Raw genomic sequence first — 22,415 nt, forward strand, 5'->3', positions numbered from 1 at the left:
CTTCGCAAGGTTCTCGTAACACGGTATAAGCCATGAAGACATAGGAACCGTTATCTTCGACGAGGCGGCTCTGCTTCGATCGGCAGTTGCCAAAGGCGCTACTGCACTGCTTGTCGAGCGCTGCCCTTGCTAAGCTGTGCCATGCCACCGGGCCTGGTCAAGCAATTGGCTGTCGCTAGTGGCATCGAGACGAGGCACACGTCGAACTTCCGTAGAGGTTGGATGCCAACATCCTTCCAGCGCATGGCTACCCCGCAAAGTCAATACGAGAGACGTAAGAACAACAACCGTGTCACCGCTGAAATCCTGGGGTAAGAATCCGGGGCCGATGCATCCAAAAGTGCGCGATGTGTAATGCCAAGCTCAAGACCGCGACTTCACATCTGGGGAAACGCTGAGCTAGGAGAAGATACGATGTCGGAGATGCACGCAGTGGGTGGACCGTTCACCGACAGGCGACAGGGCCTATCCCGACGGAAAATTCTTCACGAACACCACCACCATCGGAAAGTTCAACGGCTGCTGTTTTCCGCCACCACACGACTCCACATTGCGAATGCGAACGACAGCACGGAATGTAATCCGAACAAAATTTCGATAGAATGCGATAAGCCTAGACTGCCACTACTGCGCGTCAACTGTACGACATCGATGAGTTTAAATCTCATGGCTCAACCTTGACTGCTGTCAGAGAATGCCAGTTCATCCCGGCTTGGCCTAAACTTTGGAAGACGGACAGCATCATCGCGTGGTTCATCCACAGCCCCATTACAGCATGGCGACACGTCGACATCAAAGTATGATTATGAGCACACGACACATACGACTTGACGAGCCGATTACGACTGTCACCATCCGGACATCGATGAGTTAATTCTGATGGCTCTACCTTGACTGCTGTCAAAGAGTGCCCCTTGATCCCGGTCTGGCGTCAACTTTGAAGGTCGGATAGCCTCCTCACGTGGTTCTTTGACCGCCCCATTACAACATGACAACGCGTCCATGTGTATGAATGAAATCAGTCTGTGTGGTCGGAATATGACCACAAGCACACGACACGTGTGACTCATGGTCAACACGCGCACTTGCGTTACCACAATCCACTCGCATTTCAGGAACCCTCCGGATCTCAAGTCGCCCTTTAATCCTTCAAGCCAAGAAGAAGACATTGCATCTTTGAGTAAGGCCGCGACATGGTCTTGGTCCGGGTTGATCACCAAACTCTTATCTTGATATGCAGAATAATAGCCATGGTTTCAAGATAAAGATGCGTCGTTCACACACTCTTATAATGGCAACCACAAAGCATACATAGTCTTCTGCGTCTTTCCCCAAGGCTAGACCAAACCAGTCGCACTGTCTTTGCCTCGTTCACGCCCGCGAGCTTCCCGAAACAGAGAGGCAGGCAGTCAGTATGCCCCACACACTGAGCCATGAGTTGAAGAAGAAGGGAAAATGTGGAATCCGCGTATTCGACATAAGGCCCTTCCACTGCTCTACTAAATATTGAGTTATAGGCCCTACTTCGGTGGATCGACTTGACTTTCTTATCAAGAGTGCACAGCCAAGCCTACTGCTCCACAATCAACCAGGCTGGTCGCGCGAAAGATAAGAAGTAAGGAGGAAACGGACTTCATTTCGAACTTTCACAGGGTCGATGGTAGGTAGTAAAAGTCCAAATACCATGGGCCTTACGAGAACGTAGCTAATACCCTAGCTACTCAACTCGTCAGAAGCTCTAGTTGTAGCCAGCGAGCAAGTAGAGATCCAACCACACTCGCACCACGCCTTCCCGCCACGAACAACGTTCCACCCGTCTACAATAGCTTTAGCTAAGACCGGCCTTCTTCACTCTAAGCCGCTGTAGTATGCATAGCAATCGAACGGATGAGGGGCGCGTGACCGGGGAACATCTTGGATAACAAGTTCGGACAAGACAAGGCATCTGGGGGTCTATGCGAGAGAGGACGGCATACTACAGCTAAGAGACACTGCACCGCAACCAAGCGACATATCTTTTTTTTTTTTGAAAGAATTCTTGGTATTGGTATTCTGCTAGTGACACAATATCTGCTCCTCCTCCTCCTCCTCTCTGCCATCCAATCCAATTCCCACACATCCTCCCAATCAGTCAAAACCTATGTACATCCCGCAAACCCTCCTCTTTCCACAGCCCAATGTGAGAGCTCGTTGTGTTGTTCCCAAAAAATCCGCCCACCTAGGGCTAATCGTATATCTAACCCTTTCGCAAGAAAACCAACAAGTAGAAGAAGAAGAAGCGAAGAAGAGAGAAGGGCGCTCATATGTATTCGTGAAGACCACGCCCAGAACAGCCGGGAGAAACAACAAGAAACAGAAAAGTAAAAAGCAAGATGGCTGGGTATCCGCTACCATGAGGACGTTGAAGCTCAGGACGGCGGAGGCTGTCAGATTCGAACACCGCTTTTCGATGTGATCCGATCCGGTCCAGCGGAGTAAAAAGGAAAAAGACGCAAGACAGCAGCGGCATGGAGAAAGAACAGCTCGCTGGACTAGAAATTAAGGTATGCTCAATTGGGCTTCCCTCGACAGAACGGGCCTTGTGTGTTTCGTTCATTCGGTTCGAGGCGGAAGATGCAAAACGAAAAGGTTTTTGGTACACTTCGCATGGGAGAGAAAAGAACAGGGAGATGGGAAAAGATCGAACTCCATCTCTTTGGAATGAAAAGCCTCGGTTACCGCTGGATGATCACAAAAACCATCCCTACATGGCGTTAGCGCCAGGGTATCTCGATTGATTCGACAAGCCGGGGCCGGGTCCCATCATCGTCGCAGGAGGCATGTTCATTGCGCCTCCTCTTCCTCTGCCGCCCATGGGGCCGCCGCGTCCTCGTCCGCGTCCCCGGCCTGCGCCTGGGATCGCGAAGTCGGGATTTGCGGCGTTGGCTTCGAGGATCACGTCTTCTTGACGCATGGGTCTGCGTGGAGGGCCAGGTGCGAAGGGCGCGAATTGGCCGGCTGGGGCACCCAGTTCCGGCCGCCAGTTGGGGTTGACGGGGCGTTGTGAGACGGATGTGAAATGTGATGCTTCGCTTGCGGCGGGCGAGCGCGCGCCTTCTGGTAGGTCGTCGTAAGAACTGTTGCGCGGGAGGTTTGTGTCGCTTCCGTTGCCTGTGGAGAGGAAGTTGGGGTTCGGGGGAGCGAAGCCGCCTGGCATGAGGGAGCTCGGTAACGGCGGAGGTGCCTGGGCTTGTGAAGGCTCTGCGAACCTGGGGTCTACGTCTTCGTAGTAATCTGAACTGCGCTCTACCCTGTTAGGGCCACCAATGTGAGATATGTGAGCAGGCATTTCGACAGGTGAGTCTTGGATCGGCGATAGCCCGCGGCTACTGTTGTTCAATGTGTTGAGACTTTGGTCTGACGGGACCTGTTGCTGGTTCCATCCCGCTCGCACAGGCATGTATTGCTGCTGCTGTTGCGGCATAGGCGGTTGTTGTTGGTGTTGTAGAGGCTGCGGTCGTAACGCTGACTCACTGTTCAGGGTCAGCAAGAAACATGAAGGGAAATTTGACAAAACTTACTCTGTGGAGTACTCGCTCGTCGGGCTCATGACGCCATCCGATGGCCGTCTCTGGGGCGCACCAGCAGGGAATCCACCTTGCTGGAGAGCAAGCATGCCTGCAACATCACCGTCGCTTTCCCTCAACCCAAAGTTTGTTGGAGGTGTGCCTGTGCGGTTGTCCATTTCGATGGCTTGTCCAATTGGCAGCGGTGGCCCCTGACCAGGCGGTGGTCCTCTGCCATAGGGTGACTGTTCACGGGGCGGTGGCCCTTGGTTGTAGAAGTTGCCGTTGTTGTATCCCGGAGGAGGCGCTCCTCGACCCATTGGCGGCTGGCCTTGCATTGGAGGTCCATTCGGAGGTCGTCCGCTTCGTCCACCACCGTTCCATCCCGGCGGCGGAGGTCCGCGCATACCTCCTCTTGGTCCGTAGCCTCCTCCTCTCGGGCCGCCATACTGTCCACCTCTTGGTGGACCTCCTCGACCCCTCATCGGACCTCCTCTTCCACGTGGCGCGCCATTCATCATGGCGTATTGGTCGTTTGGCATGGGTGGCACGGGGTTGCCATACTGATCCATGGGCTGTCGACGACCTGAGGGACCGCGGTTCGGTGGGTTCATGTTGTCCGAGCCGTTTCCTCCGCTACTAACGGTCTTGAGAGAGGGATTGCGCTGGTTCAAGGGCGTCATGTCGTCGGTCGGCGATGGTTTAGAGTGGTCGAAGTAGGCTGCATTACCGTCCCTGCCTCCAGAGGTCATAGTCTCTCCGGACAGCGGAGGCGGTGACTCGGCCTTGGGGAACTCTGAAGCCACAGTCGCATTTGCGCGGTTCGCATAGTAGGTCTGACCGTTCATCTCATCGTTCTCGGCAATGCGCCTCTTACGCGCCTTGCGACTGACCAGTGTGCGCCTCATAGCGCACGTAACGATACCGCTTGCGACGATAATGACGGTAGCACCTAGCACGATCCATCCTCCCCAGCCCACATGCGGCACGAACAGCAGGATGTCAACGAGGAAAGCGAGCAGCGTGACCAGCAGAGTCGGGAACGTGAATATGAGCAGGGCGAGGAGGTAGCGCGGCGAGTGGGCGGGCGAGTGGAAGTGGGCAGCGACGGAGAGACCGAAGCAAATCAGCGTCATGAGAGCTGCGACGGGGTGCACGATGAGAATGGAGGAAAGCGCATGGCGCTGGGCGGAGGGGAGCGAGAAGTCGGAGCTGTCTTCGCCTGCGAATAGTTTCTCTGTTTGAATAGTTAGCACCACGACCGTCGTATGTGATACAGGGCGCCATACCAGTGTTGTACCCGATCATGGGCCCTTTGCAGCCTTGGTCGCCATTCTCGCAGTAGCCGAGGACGCCAAAGTGGACGCCGCGGTAGGTAGCGAGGGGAATGCTCTTGATCAGAGGCGTCGAGAGGGTCGAGAGCAGCAGCAGCACAAAGGCGACGAAGAATAGTATCGATAAGGGGGTCGCAGGGCGCAACATGTTGGCGAAGAATAACGGAGGCTACCGCGTGGAATTCCGGCTCGCCAGAGACCGGCTCTCTCAAGGCGACGACGTGGTGTTGGGGAGGGCGATCGGACGTGGGCGCGACGAAGGTGAAGGTGCAGACGGTCCGCAGTCTCGTAACAGTGGGCGCAGTCGTAAACGTGCCTAAGCGCACTCTTGCCCTGACGTGAAACGAGTGACGATCGAAGTTACACCAGTTATGCCTGTTGGGTCATTGATGCCTCGAAGGAGCTTGAGCGTGCGCGACGACGGCTGGACACGCGATGAGGCGCTCGAGGGGGCAGGCGCTGGCTGTTGGGGGTTGCGGGGAAGCGTGGTCGGCTTGGGACACGCCTGGAGGAGGTGGGCGGAGGGCTGGAAGGAGCGACGGTGCAGCAACAGGAAAGAGCGGACGCGCAGCCAATCACGGGCGTGAATGGCGCGAGGTATAGCGAACGTTGGAACTATGCCGGCTAGTCGCTGCAGTAACTTGGTATTGACGCGGGACCTATCGAGCCGTTGACGTTGACCCAGACGTCTAAGCTGTCGCGCTGTGAATGAATGTAGCGTGTTGGACGACCCCCGGCGGCAGTATTTTCGCGGGTAGCCCCGTTGTCGCGCCCCTTGCCCTCGCAGCAGGCCCGTCTTACCTGCGACTTTGCTTTGTGTTCGGAGCATCAGTCGGAGTCGCACGCGTCCACGCTGCTCTCCCGCCCCAGTTTGGCAGGGATATCTATCGTCTCATTTCGCGTAGACGCACGGCCCATCATCCAGGCACTGAGAACACCGTTGCTCTGCTGCGTGCTTCAGACGAAGCCGCTGAAACACAGACCCTTTCTTCTTCCTGGTCCTGAGGCAGCGCAGCGACTGTCAACACCAGCCATCGTGGTCGCCATCTGCTTCGACAACGGTGCGTACCTCGCCTGGTAAATACACTGCAATGCGTTATCGCCTCGAAACAGGGCACGAAATAGCGCCCTCCTATCAACTGCAGCCAGATCCCGGAAAAGGATCAGGCCAGCGCCACCAACCTATATCACCTCACCTATCGCATTCCACGCGAGATGCTCTTTGTTTGAGCCTTCCCGCCTATATCTCCCACACTACAGATCCACTCGACCCGTTGCACAGCCCGCACGGCTCCACGCTGTCGCACGTCCATTGAACATTCAAAGCATTTCATGTTTGGGCAAGACTGAAGTGTTTATTTGCTTGATTCTCAGACCTCACATGGTATTCGTATGATATGCAGAGACTCCAGATCCGATCAACCTCCCCACAAGTGATCATGAACGCCTGAATTTTGGGATCGAGTCCTGCACCTATCTTCATGAACTCATGGGTACTTCATATCCTAACCTACAACTACGCCAGCGTCACGCTTAGTGAGCAATGGCGTACGCCCTGCGGCGGTCACGCTCCTCAGCAATGGAGAGCTTGACACCCTTACCCTTGGGCAGAGAGATCCATGGCTTCTCCTTTCCGATGATGCTGAACGCACGTTAGTAGTTGTTCTCGTTCTATGCGGGTATCCAACTTACATGACGTTGGACTCACGAGTGGTGAACTCGTTGTCAACAGCGTCCTTCAAGTGGACAATGTTGAAGCCTCCGTCGTGGCGCTCACGGTGAGTGATGACACCGACACGACCCATGTTACGACCACCGGTAACCATGACAATGACACCAGTGTCGAACTTGATGAAGTCGGAGATCTTGCCAGTGGCGAGGTCGACCTTGACGGTGTCGTTGACCTTGATGGCTGGGTCGGGGTAGCGGATTCTACACAAAATTTTAGCAGCAATTCGGACATAGCCAGACCCTGGTCGTATGCCTGGTGAAAGAGGTTTCCCTCAGACACCTAGCCCAAACTGTGGTCCAACGGCTGATAGAGCGGGAACTTACGTTCGCGCATCGTGCGTAACCAAGTAGGGAATTCCGCCCTTGCCAAGCTGGACGCGCTTGACCTTGCCGAGCTTGTATTGTGCCTCCTCATCTGTTATCCTGTGGACGGTGAAGCGGCCCTTGGTGTCGTAGATCAGGCGGAAGTTCTCGCCGGTCTTCTCGATGGAGATGACGTCCATCAGTCCCGAGGGGAAGGTGGAGTCGGTGCGGACCTTGCCGTCAACCTTGACGAGGCGCTGCATGAGAATGGCATTGACCTCGCGGGCGTTGAGCGCATACTTCAAGCGGTTGCGGAGGAAGATGATGAGGGGGAGGGAGTCGCGGAGCTTGTGAGGACCGGGGGAGGCCTTGGGAGCATAGGCACCTGGAACATGTCAGTTCTGAAGTCGTGATAGCCATTGCATCGCAAATTGCGGGAGTCGAGCGTACCGGACAGCTTGTCCAGGAGCCAGTGCGAGGGCGCGCTGAGGCGCTTCTGGTGCTTGACGGGTCCACGGGCCATTGTGACGGTTCTGTGAGGTTAGTCGTTGAGATTGGAGGTCCTGTCGAAAGCGAAGTTCGAGAGACTGGAGTCCTCATTTTTCGTCTGCCACTAGCGTGTGCCGTAGCCGAGGACTAGCGCGCCAAGACCAGCGCTGAAGTGCTCCGATGCCCCATCTCAAGCGAGGGGAACTCAACATCTTAGAGCCCAGGCGCCTACTTTCACGTCAAATTTTCTGTTCAGTTTGTTGTATCATGGGATGAAAGATGCACATTTGAAATCCTTGCGTCAATGTAGGATTCAGGGTGTGGCCATGCGCAACTCATCGCGGATCAGAACAACACCATGGAGCTCACATCACGATCAACGAGCACTTAGTCACCAGACCGTCTCTAGACTCCAAATGTGTGCAATTGATTATTTTCTTGCATCTGAGTTGTATCCCGGTTCTCAACCCTAAGCATACCCCTTCAGCACCGCCGCCTCTGCGTTCAATATCGACGACCCCGCCGCTCCAATGACAGCTGCAACTAGTTAGCATTCGCCCAACCCCTCGCAATCGCAAGTCAAACTTACTGTTGTGGCTCAATGCAACGAACTTGAGGTCGAAGATGCCTGCCTCATCCTCTCTTATCCTACCCACGCTAACCGCGTATCCCCTATCCGTCTCCCTGTCCAGCCTTGGTTGTGGTCTATCGGCCTCCTCCATAACCACAATCGCCTTCGCGGGCGCAGACGGGCAACCCAGCTTCTGTGCATCAGACACGTATTCGCGCATTGCCTGCTTGACCTCTTCTGCGCTCGGTGGTGGACGGCGTTGGAAGCGTAGCGATACACACGCAGTGTGGCCGTCTAGTACCGGCACCCGGTTGCATGCTGCGGACACCTTCATGGGCTGATCTACGAATCCTGTGATGTCGTCGTTGACGCTCCCCAAGATCTTTGATGCTTCTGTCTCGAGCTTGTCTTCCTCGCCTGATATGAAAGGCACGACGTTGTCGATGATGTCCATGCTGCTTACACCGGGGTAGCCAGCGCCGGAAACGGCCTGCATTGTGACGACCGAGACCTGGTCTATGGGACCAAACTTGGCTTGGAGCGCTGCGAAAGGTATGACGAGACCGATGACTGCGCAGTTGGAGTTGCAGACGAGGAAGCCCTTCTCTAGCTTGTGGTGTTGCCGTTGGTGCTTGATGACGTCGAGATGGGGGAGGTTTACGGTGGGTACGACGAGCGGCACGAGAGGGTCGCGGCGGTAGTTCTTTGCGTTGGAGAAGACGGCGAGTTCGGACTTGAGGAAGGCCATCTCTGTTATGTCTCAGTATTTGCGATCGCAACCTGAAGTGAATTGCCTACCAACGTCTCCAGCAACATCGCTGTCAAGACCAGAGAAGACCATGTCACAGTCCTTGAACTCTTCAGGTGTGCACTTCTTCACCACCAGCTCTCCAATGCGCTCCGAGAAAGGCAGCGCCTGCTTCCACTTGACCGCATCTTTGTATTTCTTGCCGGCTGATCGCTCAGAGGCTCCAACGGCGTGGAGCTCGAAGTGTGGGTGTAGCGCAAGAAGAAGGATGAAGCGCTGGCCGACGGAGCCAGTCGCGCCGAGCACACCTGTAATAGAGTCAGTCGGCTATTTCCAAGCAGAGATGGACTACACACCGCACTTCTTCTTGGGGAAGTTTTTGCTCTGAGATGTAAACTTTTCAGCGTCCATTGTGGTGGTTGTTGGTATTGCAAGATTGAGTCAATCGAGTTCACAAAGTTCTGGCTAGGTATGACGCGGGGGTGGGGTGGAAAACGCGACACCAGCCGATCACGGAGGTCTTGCACGCGCTCATTTGCCGACTGTCTTGCCATGAACAATGCTTTTTCATTACCAGACCAAAACAACACTAGACGATGAGGCGGTACGAAATCTATATATGCCCCTCAAAGATGCACCGATAATCAACCGTCTTTCAATGCGTGTACGTCGAGGAACTTCAGACGATGCGCCATCTCGACATGCAATTCTACGCCTGAGCGTCCATGATCTTCCCCGGGTTCATGAGCCAGTACGGATCCAATGCGCCCTTGATGCTTCTCATCACATTGATAGTGTCGAGACCGAGTTCTTTCTGCAACGATTCTTTCTTGCCCAGCCCAATGCCGTGCTCGCCGGTACATGTGCCATCCATCTCTAGCGCGCGGTCGACCATGTCATGAACGCACTTCTCGACAGCCGCTCGCTCTTTGGGATCTTTGCTGTTGTACATAATGCTTTCGTGGAAGTTGCCGTCTCCGATATGACCTAGGATGCTGGCGAAGAGACCGAGGTCATCCATCTCCTTCTTGGAGATTTCTATCGACAATTAGTTAGCAACCTCCGGAAACCTTGAATTCCCTTACATACCTATAATGTCTGGTAGCCTGGAGATCGGCACGGCGACATCTGTTGACCAAACTTCGTCGCCTTCGCGACGGAGCGCCAACATGCTCCATAAGGACTCCTTGCGCGCAGACCAAAGCGTCTTCTGCTCCTCGGCGCTGACGGCGAATTCGAAGTCCCCGCTCTTGTGTTTCCTGGAAATGGACTTGACCAGCTCAATGTTCTCCTGTACCTATATGCAGTCAGTTCCGCTCTAGGTAATTGCAGGACGCGTAGGGCTGACGTACCCCTGCTTTGGTTCCCGAAAATCTGTTTGAGGCTCTTAGTTCGTGCTTTCACATGTCAAGGGATGTTCTGGAAACTTACTTGAAGAACATGGTCGGCAATTCTTTCCACTTTTTGGTCGTTGATCCGGCTTTGTTGATTACACCCATCTGCACGTCATCCATTATCTCCATCGCAGCCACCGGCACTCCGGCGCGCAACACCTTGGAAGCTGCGGCAGCGGCATCCCGTATCGTGGGAAAGGTGACGACTGCGACGCTGGTCTCTTGTGGTACTACTGCGAGTTTCAAAGTGATCTCAGTCACGATACCCAGGGTGCCTTCGGAGCCAACGAAGAGGTTGGTAAGATTGTAACCGGCCGATGACTTCCTGGAAATAGTCAGTCTATTGCACATTCCGACACGGAAACAATTTGCATACCTGGGCCTTCTTCTGGTCTTGATGATCGTGCCATCGGCAAGGACTACAGTCAGATTGATGACCCAATCCTTCATCGTGCCGTATCGCACTGCGTTGGTGCCACTAGGAGGGTCAGCTGTTGGACCACGTCACTGACCATCATAGACCTTACCTGCAGCTCGTACCCACCATACCTCCAATTCGGGCCTGCCACGCCCGTTAGAATGAACTCGGAGTTCCGCATCGGGGTTTCCGAGGGTTGATTGCAAAGTTGTGTAACACATGACAACGTACCGATGGGCCAGGGTCGACTGGGAAAAATAACCCCGAGTCTTTGATCTGATCATTGAGACTCATCCATGGGACAGAAGGCTGAACCACTACGTCCATACTACGCATCACTGTCAGCGTCGCCAGTCTTGCATGCTAAACGTATAATTAACTCACTCATCTTCGTGCAAGGCCAGGATCTGATCCATGAACGAGAAGTCAATGCTCATGCCACCGAATGGAGCCGAGAAGTTGGCCTCCAAACTTGATCCCCCAGAATATGGGACTGCGCGCTGTCAATACTCATCTCTCCATGCGTCTTGTTGAACGTACTCATCGGTATCTTGTACTTGTAGCAGACCTTGGCGATCGTAGCACATTCTTCAGTGGACTTCGGATACGCCACCGCAACGGGAAGTTGGTCGATGTTGATAGACGACCATTCCGAATATCCGTGTCGATGCAAATCCTCGTCGTCGGTACTAATGGTGTCTTCCCCAAGAACATCCCTGAGCTCTAAAATGGCCTGTACTAAACTAAGTGACTGGTCGACGCGAAAGGATTTTATAATCGCAAACTTACCCTCTCCATCTCGTATTTGTTCGCATATTGGGGCCCTGATGACTTCTTCCATGGCATCTGAATTCTGTGCGGTTCGTCATTGGCGCCGTAGAAGTATGTGGTCGTTCCGGTAACTGCAGAAAATAGCAAGACGCGTCCCGAGTTCCAAAATGGTCTTTGAAGTTGCTCGGCTTTGAAGGTCTGCTCGCGTCCAGTGCGTGCTCGAGCGCCACCTCGCTTGAAGATGGGTGAGGTTATTTGCCTCAGTCGCGCCGCTGGCTGGCGGAACATGACGAAATCGACAACGAAGAAGGGGAAATGAAGTTGCAATCAGTTGTTGGGATGCTGGGAAGAGCTAAAAGTGGAATCCACTTCGCTGACTATGGGTCAGGGCGCATTTGGCGAACTAGTATGACAGAAGAGTGGAGGAGAAGATGGTTGCAAGGCTGGCCTACGCATTTTGTGGATCTAGAAGCCGAACGACAAGCACAGTAAGAGCGGGGAGAGGTTATTTCAGTCTAAACGCAGTTGGCGCGATAGTTCTTTCGGGTATCGCTTTGAGCGTCGTTGGCCAGCGCACAGGTAAAGTCGCAATACACGTCCTAAAAGTCGTGGGATGGACCAGTGATAGCGTGGGAGGCTGACGAGATTCCCGATTTTCTGTATCAAATTTTTCGGCTCACGCATCAAATGAAGTCGTGCATGATCACCTGCAAGGGGCTTGGACACACGCAAGGTAATTGCGGGGAAGACCAGGGCAACGACAAGCAAATGTGTTGGTTCGAGACGCATCGTGGCGACAGGTGACGCTGAATGACATTCCGAGCGAGATGCCGTCGCGTGACGAGGCGTTCGCTAGGGCCCCGAGCGGCTGCAGACAAGGACCGAAGATGTGGATCTGGAACTCTGCGGACGACCATGATACGCTGCTGCCATGTATGTTTTCTTTTCGAGAGCGAGACAAGTGGCAGAAGAGGCGCCTGTCAGGGACAATCTTCTACCTCGATGTCTGATGCCCATGGCTGAGGCTCAAAAACAGAAGCTTGGGAGGCTTGGGGAGAAGCTGAGCGGCAGACTTGCCCTTGGCGATTGGACGACGGTGATACCATTACCTCACGAAACCTGCTCCTCTCGTCTGTGCAGCTCAGATGCTGGCTGACAATCGAGCGAGTGGGGGAACAAGCTGCACATGAGCGTTTGCCGTACCCCACGCGCGATCTTCAGGCGTCTGCTTGTCGGTGAAGCCAGAGAGCCGGAGGAGGCCGGTGGATGCCGCGGTAACGGCTACGGTGCCAGGCAGACGACTACTCCCATATAGTACTGAAGCGGGATACCGTATACGGCTCCCATGAGCAATGTGATAGAACGCCATTAAGCTCGAGACTGCAAAGGAACTGCCAAAAGCAAAGACGACGCGTAGAGTCTATTACCACCAATAAGAGGTAACGTGTGAGCGGAGAATAGAAACAGCCCCGCAATGCCTGCAGGCTAGCAATGTTGCGCCCAGCAGCTGTACGATCTATAGATGGCTGACGTCAACAGGCAAACATGTGGAGTGCGAGCAGGAGCAGGGAGTGGAGTGTGAGATGTTGGCGCAGGATGCATGGTCGCGTGCATTGATGCCAATGGGGAAGTCGGCGATCCCGGCGCGTCTTTTCGGCCGTCGCCAGAGGAACGCGACAGCAAACAAGTTCGCGTCACAAGTCCACGCATAACGAACATTCGGCCCAACTCCGAACATAACTCGATCCAGCAGACATGGCGGATATCAGCGCAGAGTTGACGTCGGAACTGACAAGGATCATCGAGTGTCCATACCCCCCTTCGCTATCCGTACGTATTTGCCCCTCATCTTCCCCAACTCCAATGCATCCTCATGTCGTGCCACTAGCCAACTCCCGTATTTGAGCACATGACTCGCTGCATGAGCATCCCATCGTTGATGAGATGAGCTGACGCGAGATCCCACAGAACCTATCCGATCTTTTGGCGCGCGTCGACGTACCGACTATCCGATCATGCGTCCAAGACCGGTCACCTTGCGCGGTGAGGAAACTAGGCAGGATTGTCCACGATGCACTGTCCCTGAACGCATACACGCTTCGTGTGCTGCACCTATTGTGTAAGCAGTTGACCGGTCTCCGCTTGATAGTAGAAACGCAATCAAACTAACTACGTGTTCTCAGGTCATGCGCCAGAATTTCGAGATGAGCTACTGGTCCTGGAGCCGTCCTTACTCCCTTCTCTGTTGAAGAGGGCAAATTCATCAAAGTCCGAATTCGAACATGTGAGTACGATAATTGTAAGGTACATCACTTACTAACAATGATCTAGCTTGCCGAGCTATGCGTGCTTCTTTTTTCTCGCCCACTGCCCGAGGCAATACCATTACCCGCCGTAGCACAAAACTTCTTTCTTAATGTCTTCGAAAACGCCACACAGCAACCAAACTACGAGACCCTGAAGTCAGTGTACCGTATGCTCAACGGTGCATGTCGACGACTTTACAGCCTTCTTCCCAGAGATCTGAGGCAGCGGTTCGACACAGAGTTGTGCAATATACTCAGATCCCCGAAAGTCGCCGATTCCTCTTTGCTGTTTTTATGGGCAGAAGGTATAGTGCTCATCACGGAACATCCCGAGGGAGTCGACGGACTGCAAAATCTGCCTGCTGACGAGGAGCCGACATCCACCGAAAGGCTAAGACAACATTGGGCAACACCTTCAGGCCAAAAGCTGTTCGGCTCGACAAGCTACTTATACAAGACTATTGAGCTCACTTGTTTGAACGTAGTGTGGATTCTTCGAGGCGGAATCAAGGAAAATGAAGCAATCGAAGGCCTACGTATTGCCTCGAGGGCTATGCAATTCATTGGCCAAGACGTGAAGGACAATTGGCCTCAAGTTCAGAAGAAGTATGCCATGCTGTACGAAAAGTGCGCCTCCAAAATCCAAAACTCCAATGCGAGTCTATCCGTCCAATTAGAGGCCCTGTCATTCTTTGGCATACTTTCAAGTTCTCGGAGCTTGCCGCAAGGTATCGTCGGACGCTACGAGGCATGCATATTGGAAGCCCCTCGCGTGGCAGAGCCTGAAGGCTTTGCCGAGCTTCTTGCAGTCTCACTGCCAATCTACGCAGTAAGCAATTCATTTTGTAGTACTGGCTGATTCACTAACCAGGACAGGTGCAGATGCAGGAAAGCACCGTCGTGGCACTCTTATCAGGCATTTTATCAGCATGTGCTTCGCAGCCTGACTCCCGCGAAACTTCCAACTCCATCGACACCATCGATGAGCTGGCTACAGCTGCGATGGCGACTGTTGCTTTACGAACCACTGTGCTACGCGCACTGTCATCGAGGGCCTTGCAAGAGAAAATCCAGAACCTCATTCGCGCTGGTGTGACGAAAGAAGGCCCCGGCTGCTGTACACATGCTGCATTATTACGTCGGCAATTGATCGCTGCCACAATCGCTTCATTACTTACCATTGTTCTTATGGCACAACCGGGAGAGTCGACGATACCGCATACCCTCGTGGCTGCGCTTATCAAGAAACAGCGAGACCTTCCCCCCGCGCTAGACACTTGCTCACACTCGTCGAAAAGCCCCACTCAGCCTTCAATCTCCCTCTTCCAAGAAGCGAGCACGCAGTACACGGGCCAGCATCTCCAGGATTGGCGCAAACGCCTCGAATTGGAGCTACAAAGCCAGAACAAACATCAGCGAGATGCCGTTGTGCGCTCTATGGCACAAATATGCAGTGATCTCGAGACACGTTGCAATACAGTCGAAGAGCCGCTAAGGGTGGAGACAGAGAAGTCCGTCAAACTCCAGGAACAGGTCGCTCACCTAAACGAAAAGATCTCCCTTCTCAATGAGCAAAACGATTTTCTACACAAGGATAGAGAAGAATCCGTGGAATACGTGGAGGGTTTGGAGAAGGAACTGCAGGACTCCATAGACGAGCAAAAGCGTCTGGAGCAAGAGAAGTCCGACTTGTTGGAAGAGAAGGGTCGAACATGCCTCAAGGTACAAGAACTAGAGACGTCCCTGGAAGCTTCTGAGCGGAATGCGTCCGAGGCTCTGGAGGCCGCTCACGAAAGGACTAGCGCAAAAGAGCATGAACTCTGCTCGACGATAAGCCAGTACGAGGAGGACAAGCGCGTCCGCGATGAACAATTTGAGGAGCTGCACGGTACGATTCAACAGCTAAGAGCATCTCAAGTGCAGCACGAGGGTGAATATCGCAGCCTCACTATACAGTATGAGGAGCAGCAGAGACGCGGCTGTGAAGCAGAGGACGCACTTGAACGGGAGCGGGCGAACGCTGCCCGCCAAGCCGACGAGATCGCACAACTCGAGACGCAAGCGTCAGAATACCGGCAAGACTTGGAAGGGAAGGAAGCGGAACTGGAGGATGCCATTCGACAGCTTCATATCGCGCGAACCAGTCACCAGGAGTTCAAAGAGTCATCGGCTGAAACGATGAGAGAGCTCGCGGCGAAGCAGGCTAACGAACTGGAGGCTATCACCACTAAGGCTGAAGAGCGATGCGAGACGCTCGAATCGCGACTGCTAGATGCTCAGCGCAACGCTCAAGAGGAACAACGTGATCACGCGAAGACGCGTAACAATCTTCAGCGTCTTCAAGCATCAATACCACCACTAGAAGCGAGGATCCAAGAGCTCGAGGAGTTTTGCAGAGAGCAGGAAGAAGAACTTGAAGAATTCAGGACGGCTCGCAAAATGATGGCGATGCATCTGTTGCCTGCTAAGCCAGCCTCACGAACCTACAAGGAGATTGCTCAGCCCCAAACGACAAGAGAGCCGCGAACTCACCGACGACGTAAGTCAGCCATCAACACCCAAGAGGATGTTTCAGTCGCCACGGTGAATGCCCAAGTATTACCTAGCAGAGCTCTCGGAAACTCTACAAATGCGTCCTTCGCCTCATCAGCCGATTCGAATTCGTCCCAGGGTAACGGTCCCGCACCAAAGCGTGCCAAACCAAGGCCAGCTTTCAAGGTGCCAACGATGCAAACGCCAAATAACCAGAAGCCCAGCATCGCATCCAAATCACTCTCACACTCACATCAGCTGTCGCCGACCAAGCGTTCAGCTCTGAGACCAGTCTCGCCGAACCGCCGCCACACGACTGTCGGGTTCACATTGCCCGGTGGCGAGGAAGAAGATGCCGCGACCGAAATTGAGTCAGTGAGGAAACGTAGAGGCAGCCTTCAGGACATTGAGCAAGTCGATTTTGACGTCGACGATGATTTCATGACCGGCACACCACTTACCCCGGGCTTTTTGTCTGGTACTGGCCGGATTCCGGACGAAGGCGACGAGACTATGACTGAGTTGTGAGTACGAAAGCATGATTTACGATAGCATTTTGGGGAGGGGAGGATAGCTGCTGTTTATTTCGTATCGGGCGTACGAAGGCTTTGCGCATTTGGCACGGGTACTTGCATGCATGGCGCATGGGGCATTTGATGATTTTGGAGATACCCAAAGGCGTATCCTTACTTGATGTCTTAAAGCTACCTTTACCTGCTGTTGGGTTTACCGCACGGCTAGCGTTGTTTTGTTTCCTGGACTTAGGTGTCCTCTCAATCTCTCTACTTGACGTCTTCTTTGCTCTTAGTACCTTACGGCTACCTGCATCCCTCAAGCGTCTTTTAGTCGATCGCCGTACCATCAGCCAAAAATTCATATCTTCTCACACTGCCCTATGTTTGCACCTTCCCATCTCAGCACATGCACGCACGCATTCGAGTAAGAGCAGACCTCGCGCTTTCCTCACACAATTAGTCCTCCTCCACTTTCCATCTACCTCCCTGAACATACAGACTGCCACACCTACCTCATTCTTCTAGAACTTATTCTCGACGGCTTCGCGGTACAGTTGCCAGATTCTCAGCCCGACGTCATCACACAAAACATCGGGCACGCGTGTCGCGACTCGCTCCTGCCGAATTCAGAGCGCCTTCAGGCAAACGGCCATTCGATTGCCCAAATCGAGCAAACAAAATTCTCCATCCTCCATCCTCCTACTCCAATCACCCCACACAGGTACGGCTAGCACAACCAAGCAGAGCCTCTGGTCAGCCGCTTCGGCACCGCTACATTGCCCCTTCCTGAAGTAGCGGTCACCTCCAATTAGCCAGCCGTCCCCGCGCCACCACCGCTACCCTATCGTCGTTCCCCAAGGATTGGCGTGAGGGCAAGTACGTTCACAAACAAACATGGACCGCTACCTCCATGACCCAGATCTCATGGGCTCGACTACTCCTGCTTTCAACACCAGCACCCCCACATCATCACAATCATACACACTGAACCGAGAACCAGTTCAACACAGCGAGCAAAAGTCAGAGACAAGCTCCAATAGTGAGAAATCCTTCGGCAGCCGCAACATGTATCGCGGTAACCAACGCGGTGGTCGTGGCGGATATCGTGGTGGTAGAGGTGGCAATCGCACATACTCTGGCAGTTCCGGTAGCTCCAATGGCCAGTACAACCCCAACCGACCAACTCTCAAGCCCGCTTCGGCATCTCAGTCCTCTCAAGCTCCACGCACTCTCATGACAACTATGGAGCAGATCCCAGCTCGCGTGGACTCACCCGTTACCCCGGTCAAACAGCTTTCATCCTTCGACTTGAACGGCAACAGCATCAACGAGACCTACATCGCGAGATCCAGTACTACCCCAACAACGCCTTCGGCAAGATCACCCATCATAAGCCCACCAAGACAGGCTACTCGAGCGTCTCCTCAGTATGGAGGTAATCGCCCGCGCTACAACTCAGCTGGTCAGCGTAGTCCACAGAGGTCAATCTTGAGGAATCAAACTCAGCACTGGGCCCATTACCAGGAACTGAAGCTCAGGTTATCGGGCTTACCCAAGAGCTGCTGGACGAAAGAGGTGTATCAGGTAATGGCGTCGTTTGGCTCTGTCATCAGGATCGAGATGGTCACTGGCACCCGAGACTACTCCGCTTACGTGGTGTTTCGGTGAGTATTACTTCCGTCGATAGATGGCTACTCTAACCTTCTTCTTACAGACCTCCCCCAGTGAAGACCATTCCTCATCAAAACCTTCGTATCGGCGGTGCTCTCGCAAGGCTTGAGATACTCCCTTCACAAGTCAAGACCGTTCCGAGCCCAGCCAATCCCGCCAAATCATACTACGAGATCAATGTCCTACCTGTACATGGGCTCGACTTCGGCGTCAACGTGGCAGACAAGACCATGATTGCCATGCATACCTTGCGATCACCGGGCAGCATCTACATGACGCTGAACCTGATGCGCAAAGAGCTCGACGTTCTGTTCTCGGTCGATGTCGATAGCGAGATGCGCAAGTTTCGCTTTGCGTTGCCGATTGCCCTGCTCTCCCGTATATACAAGACCGCCGACACAATCACTGGTCAGCCGACGTTAATCATTCCGTTCAACTCACCTCCGCAGTTCTACATGCAGCGAAGTGAGGGTGAGCATCTGGAGGACGGGAGACAATGCAGTACGTTCTCGAGGAAAGAGAGGTCGTGGAATGCCTGGGATACTTGGTTCCGAGCGACCGACATAATCAACAACGCCGTCAAGAGCAAGTCTCAAGGCTTGCCGCTGATGAACCATAAGGATACCGCCATCATCGACATTGGTAATTGGCCCTTACCTTCATCAAAGATTGCTTAGCTAATACATTCCTTAGGACGATGGACGAGTTATCGCATGATCTTCGACGCGACAGTGATGACTGGGCCCAAGTTCAAGGACTTCAGCGATGCTCTGGCCGACCATGGCGTCGCCATTGAGGACCTCAACGAGTACATGATCCAAGACATGGCCCCATCGCCTCTATGGTCACTGCTACAAGAAGAGATATCTGGCACACATCCAGATCTTGAGTCGACACCCTCAAAGGGCTCGGTCTTCGAAGATCTCTTCGCTGGCCAGTTTCATCTGAGCTTTCCCGTCCGGTACCAATTCGAGGCGTGTCTATCGAACGGCTATTTGAAGGAACACAACATCACGAGCGACTTCTTAGAGAAGCTCACAGCGATGGAGCCTCGCCGTGCCGTCTACATCCTGGAGAAAGTCGTCGACAAACAGCACGTCTACTACGATCCGATGGACGTATTCAGCATTCGGGTCAAGGACCTTGCGAAGAAAATCCCTAGCTACTGCACCCTTCAGCGATCGGTGGTAATCACTCCAACCATGATGCATGTAGCATCTCCTAATATGGAGACCTCAAACCGCATCATCCGCAAGCATGCTGCGGATGGCGATCGTTTTATCCGAGTCAAGTTCTCCGACGAGAAGACAGAAGGTCAACTGCGCAATATGCCCAACGGAAGGGCTGAAGCTGCATTCAATAGGGTACGTCGGGCCATGAAGTATGGCATCGTCGTTGCCGGAAGATACTATGAGTTCTTAGCATTTGGCAACTCACAGTTTCGCGAGCATGGAGCATACTTCTACGCACCTACTTCTTCCAAGTCCGCCGACGACATCCGAATCTCACTGGGCAACTTCGACCACATCAAGACCGTCGCCAAATTCGGTGCCCGTCTCGGTCAATGCTTCTCAACCACTCGCGCAATGCGGGATAACGTTAAGGTTATAACGATTCCCGACATTATACGTAACAACTATACTTTCACAGACGGCGTCGGCAAGATCTCACTCTTCCTGGCCCAGATGGCTGCCCAGGAACTAGGGCTTGCCCGCGCGTTCGACGACCCGCCGTCTTTATATCAATTTCGCCTTGGCGGCTGTAAGGGAGTGCTTGCCCTGGATCCAAAGATCACTGGTCCTGAGGTTCATATAAGGCCCAGCCAGATGAAATTTGTGGCACCCTACACTGGCCTGGAGATTATACGATCATCCTCGCTTGCGACACCATTCTTCAACCGTCAAATCATCGTGGTCTTGTCGTACCTTGGCGTACCTGATTCCGTGGTGATCAGGAAACAACAGGAAATGATCAACGATTACGAGACCGCAATGGTAGACGACGGCGTTGCCTTGCAGAAGCTCCGAAAGCATATAGACATGAATCAGACAACGTTGACCATCGCAGGTATGGTCCTCGACGGCTTTATGAAGTCTCAAGATCCATTTGTCATGTCTCTTCTCAAGCTGTGGAGGGCTTGCACCATCAAGAACCTCAAGGAGAAGGCCCGGATAGCCATCGATGACGGCGCGTTCGTACTTGGCTGCGTCGATGAAACAGCAACACTCCAAGGCCACATGAACGACCTCCAGCTTGATGTTACGAATGAAGAGAAGCTCGCTACTCTCCCCGAAATCTTCCTGCAAGTCGACGATACAAGCAGGAAAGGACACTACAAAATCATCCAAGGAGTATGTGTCCTGGCGCGAAACCCCTCACTTCACCCGGGAGACCTACGAGTCGTTCGAGCAGTAGATGTACCAGGATTGCATCATCTGAAGAACGTTGTGGTGCTGCCACAGAACGGCGACAGAGATCTTGCCAACATGTGCTCTGGCGGTGATCTCGATGGGGACGACTACATGGTACTGTGGGATCCAGATTTGATACCCCAGAACATCAACATGCCTGCCATGGACTTCACAGCCGAGAAGCCGGTTGAAACCGACGACCCGATCACTGCCGCGCACATTGGCGAATTCTTCGTCAGTTATATGAAGAATGATACCCTCGGCCAAATCGCGCACGCCCACCTAGCCCACGCTGACCGCCAAGCAGATGGGGTCAACGACGACCAGTGCCTTGCATTAGCAGAGTTGCATTCAAAAGCCGTCGACTTCCCGAAGAGTGGGTTGCCAGCCGAGATGACCCGCGAACTGAGACCACATATGTGGCCACATTTTATGGAGAAGAAGCACCTCCCAGAATCTAAGATCTATCATTCAAGAAAGGTCCTCGGCATCCTTTACGACCAAGTACAGCTAGTCGACTTTAAGGTAAGTCGCGGCCGTACGAGATGCGTGTGAGACATTGACTGACTTCGTATCTTCATGTAGCCTCAATGGGAGAACCCATTCGATAAGCGCGTCTTGGAGGCCTTTGAGCTCGGCGACGAAGTCTTGACGAAAGCTGCGGGAATCAAAATTTCATACGACGAGGCCTTGCGCCGTCTGATGGCCAAGCATGGCATTCAGACCGAATTCGAGGCCTGGTCTGTATTCGTCATAGTGCATAACCATGAAGTAAGTCCTGACTGCTCGAGATCCATGACACATACTGACTTCGCACCCTTGCAGAGCCGAGATTACAAATTCGCAGAAGAATTTGGAAGGACTATCGGTGCCTTCAAATCACAGTACAAGGATGAATGCCGAGCTGCTGCAAAAGACAACCTGGAGAAGTTTGTCGCCGCGATGTATACGGTGACTGCGAAAGAGATGGAGACTGCATTGGTCGAATGCCGTACGAAGAAGACAGTCGGTGGTAAGGACGTTCCGGTACGACCTATGGGACCGGAGCACATGCCTCTGATCTCATTCCCGTGGCTCTTCCCAAACGAACTGGGGAAGATTGCGACCGGTGGCACGATCATGCGACAGCTAGACGTCCAACAGAACATCGCAACCCGATCGAAGAAACACCCTGGATCTTCCATGCTGGCAGAAGTGGATACAGAGATTGGTGTTGTGGAGACGGAAGCAGGTATCACGCGTTACGGGGAGTTGCTGGACCTGGATTTTAGCCTCTAAGGAAGGACAGAGTGACGGAGGAGGCATGAGGATGATAAAGAGTACGAGTAGGAAGCTTTCAAGAAAAGTTGAGCTTGAAGACTACAATGGTAGTTTTGATGGCAAAGCGAAGTCAACAGCGGGCCGGGGAGGATACGGCGTGGGCCAAAGGTGCAGAAAAGTACGGCGGGTGTTTCTGGCTGGCGGCGTTCATGGCTGACCTTGCGACGGACTGGCTTTGGGGTTCGTGTTATGTCTGAAGGGCGTGCGGGAGTTGTTCACCATGAAGGTAGAGAAAACCATAAAACCAAAGAAAAAAGTAGAAAATAGAGAAAAGAAAACTTACACGCACCTCTTGACATGGGTGATATCTCTTTTTCTATAAAAACACGCTATGACGATGACAATGGCGGGTATCG

The 22,415-nt window shown here is 53.5% G+C and overlaps 6 protein-coding genes across 6 annotated transcripts; 2 read left to right on the forward strand and 4 right to left on the reverse strand.

The window, feature by feature from the left end:
- Nucleotides 1-2,743: 2,743 nt before the first annotated feature.
- Nucleotides 2,744-5,027, reverse strand: J4E85_001627 (uncharacterized protein; the record flags this gene model as incomplete). The annotated part of the gene is made up of 3 exons (XM_051465912.1): nucleotides 2,744-3,512; nucleotides 3,561-4,782; nucleotides 4,835-5,027. The coding sequence occupies 3 exons, from the start codon at nucleotides 5,025-5,027 to the stop codon at nucleotides 2,744-2,746; spliced, it is 2,184 nt and encodes a 727-aa protein (XP_051330469.1).
- Nucleotides 5,028-6,412: 1,385 nt separating this feature from the next.
- On the reverse strand, nucleotides 6,413-7,436 carry RPS4 (40S ribosomal protein S4; the record flags this gene model as incomplete). The annotated part of the gene is made up of 4 exons (XM_051465913.1): nucleotides 6,413-6,521; nucleotides 6,572-6,811; nucleotides 6,935-7,298; nucleotides 7,364-7,436. The coding sequence occupies 4 exons, from the start codon at nucleotides 7,434-7,436 to the stop codon at nucleotides 6,413-6,415; spliced, it is 786 nt and encodes a 261-aa protein (XP_051330470.1).
- Nucleotides 7,437-7,871: 435 nt separating this feature from the next.
- J4E85_001629 (uncharacterized protein) lies at nucleotides 7,872-9,132 on the reverse strand (the record flags this gene model as incomplete). Its single annotated transcript, XM_051465914.1, has 4 exons — nucleotides 7,872-7,939; nucleotides 7,992-8,723; nucleotides 8,772-9,029; nucleotides 9,078-9,132. 4 exons carry the CDS (start codon nucleotides 9,130-9,132, stop codon nucleotides 7,872-7,874), a joined length of 1,113 nt encoding a protein of 370 aa, XP_051330471.1.
- Nucleotides 9,133-9,430: 298 nt separating this feature from the next.
- J4E85_001630 (uncharacterized protein) lies at nucleotides 9,431-11,592 on the reverse strand (the record flags this gene model as incomplete). Its single annotated transcript, XM_051465915.1, has 10 exons — nucleotides 9,431-9,759; nucleotides 9,811-10,018; nucleotides 10,074-10,095; nucleotides 10,153-10,440; nucleotides 10,492-10,593; nucleotides 10,643-10,677; nucleotides 10,765-10,861; nucleotides 10,918-11,026; nucleotides 11,074-11,266; nucleotides 11,323-11,592. 10 exons carry the CDS (start codon nucleotides 11,590-11,592, stop codon nucleotides 9,431-9,433), a joined length of 1,653 nt encoding a protein of 550 aa, XP_051330472.1.
- Nucleotides 11,593-13,059: 1,467 nt separating this feature from the next.
- Nucleotides 13,060-16,670, forward strand: J4E85_001631 (uncharacterized protein; the record flags this gene model as incomplete). Its single annotated transcript, XM_051465916.1, has 5 exons — nucleotides 13,060-13,134; nucleotides 13,273-13,423; nucleotides 13,488-13,588; nucleotides 13,636-14,439; nucleotides 14,487-16,670. The coding sequence occupies 5 exons, from the start codon at nucleotides 13,060-13,062 to the stop codon at nucleotides 16,668-16,670; spliced, it is 3,315 nt and encodes a 1,104-aa protein (XP_051330473.1).
- Nucleotides 16,671-17,551: 881 nt separating this feature from the next.
- J4E85_001632 (uncharacterized protein) lies at nucleotides 17,552-22,017 on the forward strand (the record flags this gene model as incomplete). Its single annotated transcript, XM_051465917.1, has 5 exons — nucleotides 17,552-18,321; nucleotides 18,372-18,970; nucleotides 19,022-21,264; nucleotides 21,325-21,510; nucleotides 21,565-22,017. The coding sequence occupies 5 exons, from the start codon at nucleotides 17,552-17,554 to the stop codon at nucleotides 22,015-22,017; spliced, it is 4,251 nt and encodes a 1,416-aa protein (XP_051330474.1).
- Nucleotides 22,018-22,415: the final 398 nt, after the last annotated feature.

This window comes from Alternaria conjuncta, assembly GCF_024043145.1.
Source record: "Alternaria conjuncta strain BMP 0040 chromosome Unknown scaffold_2, whole genome shotgun sequence".
Taxonomy (NCBI): domain Eukaryota; kingdom Fungi; phylum Ascomycota; class Dothideomycetes; order Pleosporales; family Pleosporaceae; genus Alternaria; species Alternaria conjuncta.